General features: G+C 39.7%; 2 protein-coding genes across 5 annotated transcripts in view; one reads left to right on the plus strand and one right to left on the minus strand.

The window, feature by feature from the left end:
- The window catches only part of LOC116841953 (protein bark beetle), a 28,683-nt gene extending 13,612 nt beyond the window's left edge, over positions 1-15,071 (minus strand). Inside the window, exons 1-12 of one of the 2 annotated variants that reach the window (XM_032810521.1) lie at positions 14,890-15,071; positions 12,404-12,586; positions 11,292-12,105; positions 9,650-10,187; positions 9,203-9,591; positions 3,847-4,016; positions 3,434-3,627; positions 2,970-3,144; positions 2,685-2,854; positions 2,318-2,556; positions 1,944-2,193; positions 619-1,004 (exon numbers count right to left, since the gene is read on the minus strand). In XM_032810521.1, coding sequence (XP_032666412.1) covers positions 619-1,004; positions 1,944-2,193; positions 2,318-2,556; positions 2,685-2,854; positions 2,970-3,144; positions 3,434-3,627; positions 3,847-4,016; positions 9,203-9,562 — 1,944 coding nt within the window. In that variant the 5' untranslated portion in view covers positions 9,563-9,591; positions 9,650-10,187; positions 11,292-12,105; positions 12,404-12,586; positions 14,890-15,071. Of the gene's footprint in view, positions 1-618; positions 1,005-1,943; positions 2,194-2,317; positions 2,557-2,684; positions 2,855-2,969; positions 3,145-3,433; positions 3,628-3,846; positions 4,017-9,202; positions 10,188-11,291; positions 12,106-12,403; positions 12,587-14,889 lie in introns of both variants that reach the window. The other variant, XM_032810520.1, reaches the window with a different exon arrangement.
- Positions 15,072-15,366: 295 nt separating this feature from the next.
- Positions 15,367-16,353, plus strand: part of LOC116841957 (centromere/kinetochore protein zw10 homolog) — a 6,079-nt gene continuing 5,092 nt past the window's right edge. Inside the window, exons 1-3 of one of the 3 annotated variants that reach the window (XM_032810529.1) lie at positions 15,367-15,429; positions 15,652-15,865; positions 15,951-16,153. In XM_032810529.1, coding sequence (XP_032666420.1) covers positions 15,829-15,865; positions 15,951-16,153 — 240 coding nt within the window. In that variant the 5' untranslated portion in view covers positions 15,367-15,429; positions 15,652-15,828. Of the gene's footprint in view, positions 15,430-15,469; positions 15,554-15,574; positions 15,866-15,950; positions 16,154-16,353 lie in introns of those variants that run through there. The other 2 variants (XM_032810528.1, XM_032810530.1) reach the window with 2 other exon arrangements.

The raw sequence follows: 16,353 nt of genomic DNA on the forward strand, positions 1-16,353 counted from the left end.
TCGTGCAATAATCTTCTTTAATTAATAATTAAAAATCTATGTGATTATTTGGAAAATAGTAGAGGACTTTTTTGTTCAATTTGACCTAAAGTATAAGTATACTTGGTGGCAATCGTCACTATTATAACTCATTTACTATATTCTGGATGATCATTTACAAGTTTTCTATAATTAATATTTCGATAATTATTGCGAATATCGCAAAACGGTATAGGACTTTTATGTTCACCTCAACCTGTTCTACGTCCCCATAAAATACCCGGAGGAGAGTGTGAGACACCCTGTATATTGGGTAATTCTGAATCTACCAAGAGATTTTCCAATAGAAAATTCAAATTTACATAGACAGCAAAAATTTTTAAAAGATCTTTTAAAGACGTTTTACTTTTTAAAACGTCCTTTAAGCATCTTTTAAGCGTCTTTAATATGTTTTTTAGGAATTTTTCTCTGCTACTTAGGTATTTACTATATACATTATAAACTCATTATACACTCATTATAAACTGAACAATTTATATAAATGCAACAATTAATTGTGCAATTTTACAGTTGTAACAACTTGTAGAATCGCACAACTCATGACACACTCATAACGCGTTCAAAGTTTGCGGTACTCACCAACACACCGATGTCTTTATTTCGAAAGATCTGCGAGTATTCAATCACAGTGGTCTGATTGAAATTCACGTACTCGGTAGCGATACTGTCGTTCAGCCACACCGCGAAACCGTAACCACGGTTGGACGATATGCTGCTGCGCGACACGTTGCGACTGCCGCCCGTAACTGTGATGTTAATGCCGTCTCCTTGATTGAACGAGATACGGCTGCCGGTGATGTTGACATCCATAGCGCCACCCAGCACGTGTACGCCAGCCGCGTGCTGGTTATCCGACACTGAGGTCTCATGGATGTGCAAGGCGGATCGTAGTTTCTCCACGATAATACCGCGACCGTTGTTGACCGCTACCGTGCTGCCGGTCACGTTGAGATCGTACATTTTCTCTGCACAGAAAAGAGAACGTCAAGAATTTCTCTCATTACGCTTTTTATGCAATGTAAAATAAGATATTTTACAAAACTTGTTTATTTCCTAATTATTAATTCTAAAGTTTTTAAAAGTGACTCATTAAAATATGTAATATACAAAAATGTATTATTGCATGTGTAATTACTTATAATTATTTATTAATAATACTTTTCTTATAAGACGGTAAAACTTTTCTTATTAAAATATTAATAACTATCATTATTTAGTATGGTAATCTTTGATGTTATTTTCTGAAGCATAGCACATAATAAAAAATAATGTAACTTAACATTTTAAGAACATAATGATATAACCCTGTTATACCCTAAAATGTATAAGATTGGGTTATGTAATGCAAAACATAGATAGTCGATATTTGCACAGGCATCTAATTAAAATTAAAATAACGAGAAAAGGTCATCCAATAACGTTAATATACATACAAAGAAGAAACTTATCATGTTTACCTTGTAAAATGTATCAAATATATCAAATGTTTGCCTTGCAAATGTATCAAACAAATTGCAACGCAGTTGTGGGAAATGCAGCAAACGTATTAAATAATTTGTAGTATCTTTCAGTTAAAAACAATATGAAACTAATAACAATACGCGATAAGAGACATCCAACTATAATATTATTATATCAATACATTTCATTACATAGAAGCATCTCTGTCGAAAAGTTATCGACCATATCCCATTATACCCTATGAACCCGTTACGTCCCAGTGCTGGAATTCTGTAACTTGTTATTGGAGTTAACGACAGTTTCGTTATCGTTGCGCAGCTTTTTTACGGTATACAAAAGCTGCGCAACGATAACGAAACTGTCGTTAACTCCAATAACGAGTTAAAGAATCGCGCTACAGGCTCTCCTATATTGAACTTATAAATGTAACGTGATGAGCTTACCGTAGCCCGACGTCACGCGCACGAAAACAATAGTACTCGTTCGCGGCTCAGCCGTGAACTTTAGAAAGAGATTTTGCCGTGACGAAGTCACGCTCTGCGGTAACGTCCCGTTCCTGACTTTGACGCTGGCCAAGAGCCTCTTCGCGCCGTTAGAATCGTCGTATACCTCTACGATAGCACTGTCGTTTCTGTCGGTTCTCATTTGCAGAAAATGCAGCGTCTGAACCTGGCCGTAACTCGTGAAGAGAATCTAGACAACACAGTTATTGTTTATTAATCAGCTCATCGTACCGTTGAAGTCGCGGAGATTTCGAGGCTCGAGAAAAGCATGATAGAGCGCCCAGTAATGCGGTATATAAACGGCTGCTACTTACTTGCGAGCACTGTTTCACGTTCGGCGCGTATTTGTTTTGCTCCATGGATATGGTGACGGGGAAGGTTTGACTGGCCGTCGAAGGGAATGTACACAGATCGTACACGCCCGTTCGATCCAGCTTGTCGTCTGGCCGCTCATCCGAGTGCACGTACTTGATGCCGTCGGCGCCGTTATCGAGTACCGTACAGTCGCCGATGTAAGTCATGCCGGATGAACTATTCACATAAATTCCGTATCCTGAAATAATCACACACATGTGTAACGTATTTATTTGTACATTATATGTTTATATATGCATCAAAACACGAGAGCATCACGAGTGCAATCAAGAGAGAGATGGAGGGATCATCCAGATGAAAGCTCACCTTTGTTATACTGCACAGTACAATTGTTTATTACCACTGGAGCATCCGGCATAGTAACGTTTATGCCATTGAAGGCGGAATGCAGAACGGAGATGAATTCCATTCTGGGTGGTACGCCTTCCACGTGTATCGCCGACGTTACGTTGTACTCCCTTCCAGTCCCGGCGTATCTATTTGTCAAATAATTTTGTATACATATAGATATATTTCGAATAAAAGAAAGAAAATGTTTATCGACGATATCTTCCGTCGAAACATTCGTTTCTGTCGCTCCAGAATACTCACTCAATTATCGTGTGCCGCAGAATGGACTTGGATTGACGTACGTAGAGCGTGTTCCCTTGGATTAGCGATCTGCTGTGCATGGCGTTCTCGAATCGTATTCCTCGCCAATGCTTGATTGCCCTGGTCGCACCGTCATGGTGTGGTAAGCATGAGATACCCATGTCCGGATGGTAATCTGCAATCGAAGATACGGATCAGATGCTAGAAACCCTCGTCAATCTGCCTCGTGTAAGTAGCACGTACAAACAAAAATCAAAACATTTTAGCCAGAGAAGTTAACGATAACATATATACATTGTGTGTCTTAATATCTAGAACGAAGTTATATACAGAGAGCTTAATAATTTGTCGTGAATAAAAAATGAATTAAAATCTTTTCATTCATTTTCGAGGAGAAATCGATTTCAAAAGTTAATCCTACCCAGAGAGATTCTAGGAAGATATCCAAATGATTTGCAACTTACCGCATACACCTCCACCTAACTGTTTGTCCAACCATCCTTCGCATGTCGCCATCGAAGGCTCGGTGCCGCGGCAGCCTGGTTCTTCGAGGAGAAGACGCGATCTAGCCGGCCATTGCCTGTCGATCCATGACCACCATTGTCCACCTTGGTAGCCGAGCTGCCGACAAGCTGTCTCCAAATCCGCGCGAGTCCAACTGTAACGCAAGAGACAACGATTAATATGAGCTATACGAGATATATCTGCATGTTTTGAATATATAATAAGTATAAATATAATTTTTAAATATAATTTTTAAATATAAGTTAATTAATTAGATAAATAAGTTAAGTATGAATAGTTTTTAAATATAAATAAATCAGCTTTCGTATCGTCTTATTTCGTCTCCTCTCATTTCATCTTCTCTCTTACGTACTTTCGCGAGTTCGTGCAAACGGAACGCCATGTGCCTTGATGAAGGAGCTGCAGTCTTCCCGTTAACGGACTCGGCCCGTCGACTAGTCGTATTGAAGGTGTCGGCTGAATGATCTGCATTTGTGTCTGCACATCTGCTGTGGTCAAGAGAATCGGCGCGTTTGCTTCACCCTTGATAACAGAAACGTCAAGACTTGTTAGGAAGACAAATGTTGTGTCATTCTTACGTGTCAATAGCAGTGGTGTTAAAAAGAGACACTGTCGACGAGAGAAAAAGGAATCACGATATAATCTTCTTAGCTATCCTCAACTTTAACACCTCAACTCGTTGATTTCCACCGATTACTTCGACACTTAATAGTAGTTTGGATAACTAGAGATACGATAAATAAGTGTAAGTCATGATGCGTATATCTATTAGCTCTTGCCATTAACTCGATTGATTATGTAATCAAATTGTATGTTCTATTCTGATTACATTTTATACATAAATTAATAAAACACAGTATCACAATATACAATTACCGATGACCATAATAGCAGTCAGATACTACATGTATAATTGGATAAAAAATATAATATAAATATAAAATATACAGAATGAGTCAGTAAACTATTGTTACTGACTTATTTTGTATACAGGAAATATTTAAAAAATATATATAAATATAAAATATGATTAAATACCACTGTACGTTATAAAAATAAATTAAAGTATTCAATATTTCAGTGGTGTGTACTTTTCATTCAATTTTCATACTTTTCTCTCTTTCTCTCTCTTTCTTTCTCTTATTTTTGGCAACGTGAGTGTCGCGTAAAAGCCGAAAAATTCCGTCTACATCACTGCACTCTGTGCCAAGAGCGAGACCGAAGGTCTCGCCACTCGGCCGAGCCTATAAAGGGATTACCCGAGGTCGCGGGGTTAATCGTGCGGGGGCAAGAACCGCCGGCTGATGCGTGACCTGAAACGCATCGCTTAGACGAGCATTAGAGGCGGTGCTGCTGTGAATCACTCGGCCGTGCGGTGCACACACGCGTTGTTCGCATCCCGTTTTTAATCATCCGATTAGTGACTTTCCACGGATCCCGTGCGAGCGACGCGCTGTTACGAATGCGAACGTGCGGACAAGGAGTATCCGTTTACGGAGATTACAAGTGTGTCCTTAGTCGTTCTACTCTGTTAACGATAACGCTGAGCGATTGCATTTTTATCCTCGAGATAATATCCTCAGGATATCCTCTTTTTCTACAGTGTCACCGGGCTTGATTTTAGTTTTTCAGTTTCATGTTCGAGTAGCTCTAATTATTAGCAAGAATTGACATTTCACGACTTTCGCTCTTTTTTCTGAAAAAAATAAGAAAAAAAATTTGCTCTAAAAATTATATATAATTATGTATAATTATATGTAAGGATTTATTAAATAACTTAATCCTTTAACTGAATTAACACCAAGACCGACACACCATGCACCGAAGGTCAATAACACTGCCGGTAGGACAAGTGAGTGAACGCACATCGCCCCATAAATTACCGTTTACCGCTTCGCATAACTAAGCGTTCCCTTCCCTTTTCTCATCTTTGTAACGTAATTGTTGTATAGTTGTCAATTTATAAAGTTAATTACCGAAGCCAATGTGTAGTCATTCACTTGCAGTTTTACTTTATTTATCTCGATAGCTTTCAGGGAGATTGAATAATTCGATAATAATTCTTAACCGGTCATTAGCTGGTGCGCTTTATCTTACTAGAGATCTAATTCTCATTAAGGATGTAACACTACACACATAAGATTAAGTTCAAGAGCAAGGTTTCACAGCCACTAATCGATACTTATTGCGGCGCGTCCTTTTTTATACAGGAAGACCCTATTCAATTGGATCTATTAAATTAATTTTCCACGTCTCTCCTCAGGGGTTTAATTGATTTACTTAAGAGGATACTTCTTCGACCTTTCCGAGCCCTCATCAATTTCTAAACTCTCGCACGACCAATGACACTGCTTGTGCCCGCAGTTGGGCTCTCGAAAGTGATTATAATAATCCTTTTAGTCGCGATTGCGGAATTACATCTGTGCGAACAAGTGAATGAGCGTGCTTCTCTCTGAAATCGCTGTGTGCGCAGAGCGCACCTGGCAATTAAAATAGCAACTAAATAATACCTAATGACACCTGTTGGTACTATTAACGCGTCGCGCGCGCGCACACACACACACACACACACACACACACACACACACACACACACGTACATACAGAGCACGCGGGATCACGGCACTATCCTATTCTGATGCGTCCACACCATATATAATGCAACAATAAACGCAACGATGCTTGCGTGTTCATAGTGTTTCCGGTTAACCGATGTCCTCCGCCCCGCTTGAAGGAATCTCTTTCCTGTCGTACACCCATTGCTTTGCATTCTTTCGTGATTACATTTACCGGACTAAAGTAAATCGTGCTTTTTACAATCGGCACAGCTTCTGCTTTTATCGTCGTTTATTTATTGTTTATTTTATCGCAAAATAAACAAATAATCAGAGTATTATTGTGAATTTCTTTTCTTCGCGAAACGCAATTTTGGATCACGAAGAAATGTATCGAAAATTTTCGGAAAATAATTTAACTAAATAATGTTGCAGATCGATTTATTTTTTGCGAGGAAAAATCGATATTTTTCCGATTATACTTCCGTCGATTGACAAACGTATGTTGTCAATCAGTCAGAATTCATCAGTCGACGGTGTCTATTCTAAATCCAATATCGTAGTAGGCGTCTCAACTAGAATCTCTTCTCCGATTTTAATTACTGCTCGTAAAAGCCTTGTTACCGGAAACGACTCGGGTGACTCGACTCATTGGCAAAAAGCCGACAAAACATAGACAAGTAGTCCGTAACGTGTGCCCAAGCGCGGCGGAGACATTTGACAGTTATGACAATCATAATCCTACCGGAAGGGTGAATTAAAACAGGAGTGAGGAATATTAGATTACCGCGCGAGGGGATAGAATTTCACAGAGATGAAGTTTCATGTGTTTAAACCAGCGAATATTCTGCACTTTCTTCGCGATTTTCTAATGCTCGTGTAATTTGTTATAGTATATACCTTCACTTAATTATAGTTTTATATACACAATTATATATATAAAATAGAAAAAAAGTACTTGAAAAGCCAAATGTGAAATCAAAGATTCCCGTGAGATTTCAAGACAGGAAATGTTTCGAGATATAATTATGAATCACGCTTCTCTCTCTAAATAGCCCGAGCTATGCGCTGCGTGTACAAAGCCTCGTTGATAACGGTTACTTAGCACGGACTCCAATCGCGTTTATCAGTTAACGCTATCAACAAGATTATCGATTCTCGGCGATGATGACGATATGACGACCGTGCCTCTGCGATGAATTTAGGTAGCGTTGATCACCGATGATAATACACACACAGAGATGAAAATCTCATTTTTTCTTGCAGAGGCGATGTTGACATTTCGTTAGAATCGCGACCAGTCCGTAGCTTTTATTTCCTTTCGGAGAACGCAATTTGTTTCGCGGAGTCCACTTCTTTCTCCTTCGCTGCGTGTAGTAAACACGTGCACAGTCGCACCGCCGCGATGAGTCATGTCCATTCAACGTTACACGTACGCACACATACAGACACGCAACACATACACGCATACTCATCGATAGTTTTAGCGACTATAAGGATGCTGGCTGCAATTATCCACACTCGCATCGGTACGCCCTACGTTTAATGAAGTCGCTAGAGTTTCTGTATCGACACGGTCGATTCCATTTTATCGGATATCCGATCCCAGGTAGAACACAAAATCATTTTGATGTCAAGATGATATCATTTTGACATCATTGTCATGAATTTGTCATGAAAATGGTATCGTTTGACGTCAAAATGATATCACTTTTATATCATTTCACATCACTTTGACTTTTACATGACTTTGTGTTCTACCTGGGATACTGCGACGTGAAAAGGTATGTTAGTGCAAATGTTAGTTGAAATGATTTGACAAGTCAACTCATCGAACAACCCAATATTGTCTCCAATCTTAGGTTGATTCGAAAGTCTTCTCTGGTTGAATCAGCTTTGTCAAGAACAAAATATTTTTCAAATAAAGACATGCTGACGGATAAAATGCGTGTGAGAAAATACCTCAGAGGCTGGTAAAAGGTAATATAATGAAATACATACATAGACGACTCGAGTTTAATTTCGCACGCATTTTTAGTTCCCGACCTTTTAAATTGTGCGATAAAAACAGAGTTTCTCTCAGACAGATCGGAATGGATCCACGAGTGACCCGCTGTGCGAAATGACCCGCTCGTCGTAGCCGGTGCACCTCACATTAGCAAACAAAAGTAACGGTTGAAAAATCTACTGTGCTCGCGCAGCGACGCGCGACGGCACCGTCGTCTTCGGTGAACGCGAGACCATTCACACGATGTTTATCGGAGCACACCTCTCGGAGTAAGCACAACAACGTGCGATTAAGCGACGGCTTATTGGCGAACGTACACTGTTGCGCGCGACGCAAATTGTATCCTTGATATGATGAATTCTTTAATTACGTGTACTTTGCCAGCGCGCAAATGTTATCGCCGAATTCGTCGAATCTTTTTGTACGTCGCAAGTAAAAATCAGTCGAATGATCGTCAGGATCCACAGTTTTGGCGAGAATGTCTTCTTAATGTCGAGTTTCTTTGTTATCTATAACTAATTATTAATATTCTCGATACACCAAACGTGATATCAATTAAATTGATTCAAGTAATTAATAAGTAAACATGGTATCGATTTATTAATGTAATTAACATGTTTAAAGATTAATTTACTCTATTTTGAGGAGAAACAAATCCACGTTGTTTATTGAAGACTTTCGTTCTTTGTTAAAAACTTTCAACAGAGAATACAAGTGTGTGTCAAATACTTATTAGCATCAATCTTTACTAAAAATTTATACTTCGACTAAAATCAACAAATATAAAATATCTATCTACATTAAATATCATTGAATAATTAAAACTGGTTATAAAAGAAAATTAAACACTAATATCGAGTGAATCTTGATGATACAGTAATGGATTAAAAATTACGCTATTTGTGCACAAAGAGAGAGAGAGAGAGAGAGAGAGAGAGAGAGAGAGAGAGAGAGAGAGAGCAATACGTTTTCAGCGTCAGCGATGCGGTTAAGGGTTAAGAGTCCCAACCGGACGATCGCCTTTGTTCTCGCTCCTCGAGCGAAAAGAGCCGTTCGCGACGCTCGTAACGCTTTCTCCAGGAGAGCGCACAGCTCTATTTTGTCGAGGTCTCTACTTTGCCAATGCAATTTTGACGAATTATTACCTTGGCAGTTACGATGCCGCGGACGGTGATGCCGACCATCGGCCCGAAGCGGACTTCCACTCCGGGTTCGAGAACAAGCTCGCCGTCGCTCTCGACGTATAAGTCCTCGCGCAGCAAGTAAGGACTTTTCGACCTCTGCAGTAACCTTTGACCACGGACAATGCGGCCGCCGTGCAACTCGGTCAGAGTCACGCCGTTGCCGTTGTAGTCCGTGGTGCGGCCGCTGGTGTTAATTAACATCGTCGGCTCCGTGTAATAGATCGACGTCTGCTGCTCGGTCTGTTGTCTGTACCTGTTGATCGGCTCGGCTCCGGCCAGGAGCGCGGCCAGCACCGCCAACGAAACGTGTACCCAGCGCATCTCGACGTCAGGCTGTTCGAGTCATCTGTCTGCACACGTGTATTGTCACTGAATCACTGAATTCATCGATGATCAAGCAGAACTCACTGTGATTATAGTAGTAGTGGTAGTGTGGTAGTAGCAGTAGTAGTAGTATCTGACTCACACCAGTATATTACACTAGGAAAACTCAATATACCAAGAGAACGAGGAGCGTTCCACGAATGGAGAAGCACGTTTACAGCCGCGACTCGCGACGGCTGGTGCGCGTCTTTGACACTTGCGAGACGCGCTGCTTCGATCACTGTCTTCTCCGAGATGAATTCGTTGCACTACGTTATATCGAGCGTGCACGCGACACTCGCGCAAATAGAGCGACTCGTCGTGCACTGTCTACGCGACGCTGAAGAGGAAGAAGAGACGGAGAAGAGGAGGAGGAAGAGGCCTTCGCTTTCGAGAATCATCCGTTTATCGGCAGTCGTCGATTCTCGGACGCGTCATCCGTCGACTCGATCCGCGTGCGTCAGCCGGGTCGCGCTAAATATGATACTTTCACTGAGCACAAGCTTAGGTAAGAGCTTCGGGCGACGATTAAGCATGTGATGATTAGCCGCGTCTTCGTGACGTGGCGAACTGTCCGAAGGCTCTGGAAAACAACAATATTTCTTTTAGTTTTTAGATAGTGTCAAACTTTCAAAACGACGCGCGTTCTAATGACGATATGAATCACGACTACTTTATGTTGGCAAACAAAAGACCTGCAAGGTATTCGATTGATTATGTTTGTCTTAAACTGTTATGTCATTGTTCTTTGTAACACATGATGCTTTCTATTAGACCGAAAGAAAAAATATCTAAGAAATAGTAAATATTTATTTGGTGGATACACACTATAATATATTTACTTGAATTTAAATCCTTTTATCTAAATAAAATAAACAATTGTTTTCATAAAAATTTAAATTTCTCTTAAGGTTTTCAGAAAATTTATATTTTCTTATTTGAAAAATATTTTATACGTTAGCATATGTAAATATGTAATATTAGTGCCTACTAAATAAATATTTACTATTTTTTAGATATTTTCTCTCTCATTGTATAGTTTGTAACATTGAACGCGAATGTAAATAAAATTTAAGTTTGGCGAATGTAAATAAACCTTAAGTTTGGTTAAAGTCGGTTTTAAATAAGATGTGTAAGTATTCATTACTCAATTTTATCTCAATTTATTTACGTCACATTAGAAGATCTGAAGAATATGCTTATATTTCCTTTGAACTTAAACCTACGCAAAATTAATTAAGCGAAAGTTTCAGAGTGCAACAATTTCTTGTATCAAACCTTGAATTCAAGACACATAAACTACTATACTTTTCTACTTTCTCATAAAGATCGCCCCAATGTGAATTCTTTCGTTCTTTTGAATTTCCATCGCGTCATGGGACATTCACTACCCCGCTCACCGTGTCCACACAAATACACTCGTCAACATCGCGCCCTTCGCTCACATAACGTAGGAGGGAGAATGCTCACGTCACAATGTCACATTCAAAGGACAAGGAAAATGGAATCCACTACCACTACCACTATCATTCATCACGCACCCCAGGTAACAAAGACTTCTATAAGACTTTTATAAAAATCTTTCTTTTTCTAATACGCCTAAAAAACGTTCTATCTTCTCATTCTTCAAACATCGCCTAGGTGTATTTAAGACACCTTTTTAAAGTTCCTGCTACCTGAGACTTACCAATACTATTCGAGCCGCGCGTCGCAGGTTCGAATTCGAGCGTTAACCTTCCGCCGTCTCATTCGCGGTGGTCGAGGCGCTCTTTCACGCGCGAGGGACCGCGACGCCCGTTACCCGCGCTCGCTCGAATTCCTCGCGGAACAACACTCCAACGGCCGAGCGTTTCTCGCTCCGCTGCGACTCTCCTCGTATTATTCGCCCGCTCGATTTCCCGGCGTCGTCGTCGTCCGTAGCGACTGGATCATTCACATTCGCTGCCGCGCTATGCTCCACGAAGCATCCTCGACCGACGCTGATCGATCAGGAGCGTCGATCGCGTCTCGTTAGATCCTCTCGGTCGGGAGACCCTCGACGCGACGGCATCGTCGACCGTCGGGGTAGCGGGAGCTCGGGCTCACCTCCTCCATCTGGATCGTCGTCGAACTTGGGCGCGGTTTCGCGTACGTTTCGCGTCCGTGAATGCGTGCGTGCTTGCGTGCGTGCGTGCGTGCGCGCGCGCTTGCCGTCGCGAGGACGCGGCCTCTGCTCTTTGCCTTATGTCGCCGTTCCTTACAGAGGCACTACAGCCACTAAACGCGCGATCGCCATGGTGCACACTGGTAGCGCGTAGACGCTACGCTACACCTACTACGACCGGAGCGGGTCACGTGACGTGCCTCAGCCAGCATACGTCACGCAGGTTGTGAAACAGGTGAGTCCCTCCCAACGCGCCTATACACGGTGTCGTGGAAGCGCATTATCTGGCGCGGGTGGAGGGTCCCTCGGTGAACTTGGAATCAGTGTCTCCTCCGTGGAAAAATGTCGAGTCCCACACCTGCGGTTTATCAGTAATTTACGATTGGAGATAAAGGGATCCCGGCTAGACGACTTCTCGGAGCAATACAGAGATAAAAGAGCGAATCTAGATCTGTCCGCTTTACTTCGAGGGAACTTTCATAGAATTTTAGTGAAAGCTTCATCTCAAAGACGCGCATGATGTTAAAATTTGAAGAAGAGACGCGCAATACTTAAAAAAACGCGACGAATAACGAGCTTTCACAATATCCTTCATGTGCCGAGGTCGTTGCCGAATTGATAGAGGAAATTGCGGTTGAAAGGACATCCGATAATACCTGGACATCTTGTATAGGCTCGTAACGTCGCCGTTCGCCGCGGCACTTGCATATATGCAGGAGCTACCGATGAATAAGGAATTTTTCTCAGAAGCGAGCGTGAAACCACTCGTCGTTGTAATCGACACAGGAGATAATTGGTAATCCCGAGAGTGACGAGATCCCGATGTGCATTTCAGAATCCTAAAGAAAGGGGATAACGATAATGAAATACTAAGTCGGAGAGTCCTCTTGAGTTATATTTAGCTATATTTAGCTAATACTATTCAAGAGAGAAAATCCTGCAGAAGTGTTGAGTATATAGAAAATTTTGAAGTTATGTAAATGATGTTTGAGGATCATCGAAAAATCCACAGAAAATTCTCAGATGCCGAATTTGTATTAACTTAATTAGCACTTGTATCAATGGAACGATTAGATTTTTTTTTTACAAATCTGGACCATATCTGTAATTTTGTTAGAGATACTGGTATCTTAATGTAATCTCTTGGTTTATGTGTGTGAAACATTTGAGTTATTCAATCGTTTCATCGTTTACTGCTGAATGAAACTTGGAATATTGCTCGTGCTCTAGCTATTTTTGAAAAAAGAAGAAAGGAAGACAAACACGAATCAGTTGAAACGGCCAAACACGAGAATGTATGATCAATTAAGGAGATTAAGATTTTCGGATGTTTAGATCAATTTTACCAATCCTTTGGTAAGTTAACAGTTAATCATATGTTTGCCTTTATCTAGTTTGAAGAAAAACAGATATATGATTTAACTATTAATTAGCTTACAAAAAAATTGAAAAAATCAGCCCTTTGTCTCTTTAACGAGATATAGCAGACACATTTTTTTAAGCTTGCTTTCGGCAAGATGTGTTTGAATACTGCAAATGATGCTTTTTGTAACGGTTATATCGTTCACTCGGATACTAATAGAAAAGGAAGGTTGATGTTACTTATCGTCAAGTCACACTACGACTTCGATTTGGAGGTAAAGACACTAGCTGTTCGTAGAAATATTCATGGGGATTAATAAGACTCTATAGATTAGTTATTCGATTCCAATGGAAAAGGATTAATAAGACTCTATATAGATTAGTTATTCGATTCCAATGGAAAATACAAGTCCTTATTTTTTCCGTTTGATTGAGTGGACGCCATTCGAGAGAGACTATCCAATGCCTCTCCAACGCCATCTAATAGTGTCACGGGAAATTAGTTTGTTTTGCCGTGCGCATAATGGTTTGAGTCTTGGCTAAATGGGGTTTCAATTTTAGCTAAAGGCATCAATATATAGTACTGGGTGGGCTGGTATTCCGTTATGCAGGATTCACACTGCATCCGATGTCCAACGTACGACGTCCAACATTCAATAAAAGAATAGCTTTCCAATGGAGAATTGAATTCTATATTAGAAAGCTGTTCTCCTATTGGATATCAGATATCATACGTCGGACATCAGACGCGGTGTGAATCCTGCATTACAGTGGTTCCAATAGTTGTCGAATCGGTAGGCGTCGTTGCGCAGTTTTTCCACAATAAAAAAAAGCTGCGCAACGACGCCTACCGATTCTTAAGGGACGTCTACATTGGAAGTAAGTAGGAAATAAGAGTAAGAAATTGACCAACCATAGTCGAATGTGAGAAGAATAATCAACTATGATTGGTCAATTTCTTATTCTTACTTCCTGCTGCTTACTTCTTACTGCTTACTTCCAATGTAGACGTCCCTTTATACTTCTGCTGTAACAGCGAGTGAAGTCGGAAGTTGGCAGTTTAAAACAGAGTGAGAAAGTTGATTTGCTCCTAGTGCTTTCTCATTCTGTTGTATAGAAAAAATATGGTCGCTGTTAAGTGCTATATATAATGCAGTCACAGACTTCTATATACTACTAGACTGCTAACTCTATATATGTAATCATATATGTAATACTAATATATGGCGCGTAGAGCTCTCAGCGGTACCCCAACACTACGGTGTAGACAAACGGTGTTCATCTGTCTTTTTCTATATCTTAAGCGTCTTCTACAATGGCAGTAGGAGTAGTAGTAAGAAATAAGCAGTAAGCAAATTGACCAATTCCATTCTCACGTTTCAAAAATAATCGATTGTGATTGGTCTATTTACTTACTGCTTATTTCTTACTACTACTCCTACTGCCATTGTAGAAGACGCTTAAGGGTGCGGTCCAACACAAGTACTTATATTCACACACATTCATACACACGTATTCATTTTGTAGATTTCCTAATCACTATACTAAGATAAACAATAGCTGCGTTCGGCATTATAAATCGAAGACATCGGATTGCTCTTTCATCTCGAAGATGCATAGAAATGAAAAAGATACGAGATCTTTCTCACTTCTGTGCATTTTTATGATAAAAAAGCAATCCGACGTCTTCGATTTATAATGCCGAACGCAGCTATTGTGCTCCGTGATATGATGGCCGCCGCCATATTTGGTGATCACTTCCGACTTTCATTCCTCTCACCTGTGAGTTCACTCGCCGCGAAATACGCTCCATCCAGGGCCCTTATTCTTGAAATAGTTGCGTATACATAAGTTTTACGGCTCAGGTTTAATCATACTATAAAATAGCTGCGCAATGAAAATTACGTATACGCAAAAATTTCAAGAATAGAGGTCCAGATATTCCTATGTCCACGCGTTCAGCGGAAAAACTGCTCCACTACCGCTCCGTAACGAATGTTCATGATTGGAGTATTCTTTTAAACCTTTGACAGGTTCGGACAGACGTACCAATCAGAAACGTTTGCTACGGAGCAGAAGCGGAGCAGTTTTCTCCGCTGAACCTGGCCAATATAATTGGTAGATTTAAATATCTAACAGTAAGAACCAATAATCGCCGATTGCTCATTGGGCGCTTTTTCCGCTGAACGCGCCCATTAATTAGAGAGAACGTTATTTTCAAATAATACGACTTCGATTTAGATGGACTTTTATTTTTCAATAGCAGAATTGAACAATAGAAATATTAATGTAGAAATATTAATGTAGAATCAAAAATCTGGTAAGAATTAATTGAATTTCGAAACGTTGAGTTAAACGAATCTTCAAATAATAGACGTCAATTCAGCTGTCAAACGTAGTCTACTCTTCTATTTGTATAGTCATGTTTCAAATTACATCCTTGAGTAAATGCTATTGTATTTCAGCTTAAGATATAAATATTAATACATTTAAAATACAAAAACATCTTTTGCGACGGAAAAGTTAAGGTTGACTTTTGTAGGAGAGAATTTCTAACCGGCACAGTGTTGAGGTTATGTTTGGATACTGGAACTGTTTTGAGATATGGGAACTGACGTGTAGACAAAAAACGAACAGATTGCGTTGACAAGTTGTAACAGAGAAGAATATAAGTTTTGAAGTGTTATATCTTGCAGTGAACTTATTTTATATATCAAATATGACTTCATTTGTAGCAGATGTGCTGGCTACAGCAGGTAATACACATTGGAATACTAAAATATATCTTAGCACAAATTAATTTTGATATAGCTATAAAACAATATTTTTTGTACTATACAGGAAAATTGGAGAAATTAAATCTCCAGAAAAATATCGTGGATATACAGAAAGAGATAACAAAATTAGAATATGAAGTCAGAGATTTCATGGATGAGAATTATGATGAATTTAGTGCGAAGTTAACACGAGATGTACACTTGGTTAAGAAAACTGAGCAACTATTGGAGGAAATAAACATCTTGCAGAGCAGAATAAATGATCAGGTATATTATTAGCATTTCTAATTTGTCAGGATACAGCTTAGATACCACAAAAACTTTGTTACACCAACATTAAATTTAAGAAACTTTTTATTATGTTGCTAAAGATGATAGCGATCTTATCATGATCTTTAAATGTTATATATATATATATATATATATATATATATATATATATATATATATATATATATATATATATA

The sequence above is a fragment of the Odontomachus brunneus genome, unplaced genomic scaffold (assembly GCF_010583005.1).
Source record: "Odontomachus brunneus isolate Ranch 3 - 2012 unplaced genomic scaffold, Obru_v1 Obru_scaffold_019, whole genome shotgun sequence".
In the NCBI taxonomy this organism is placed as follows: domain Eukaryota; kingdom Metazoa; phylum Arthropoda; class Insecta; order Hymenoptera; family Formicidae; genus Odontomachus; species Odontomachus brunneus.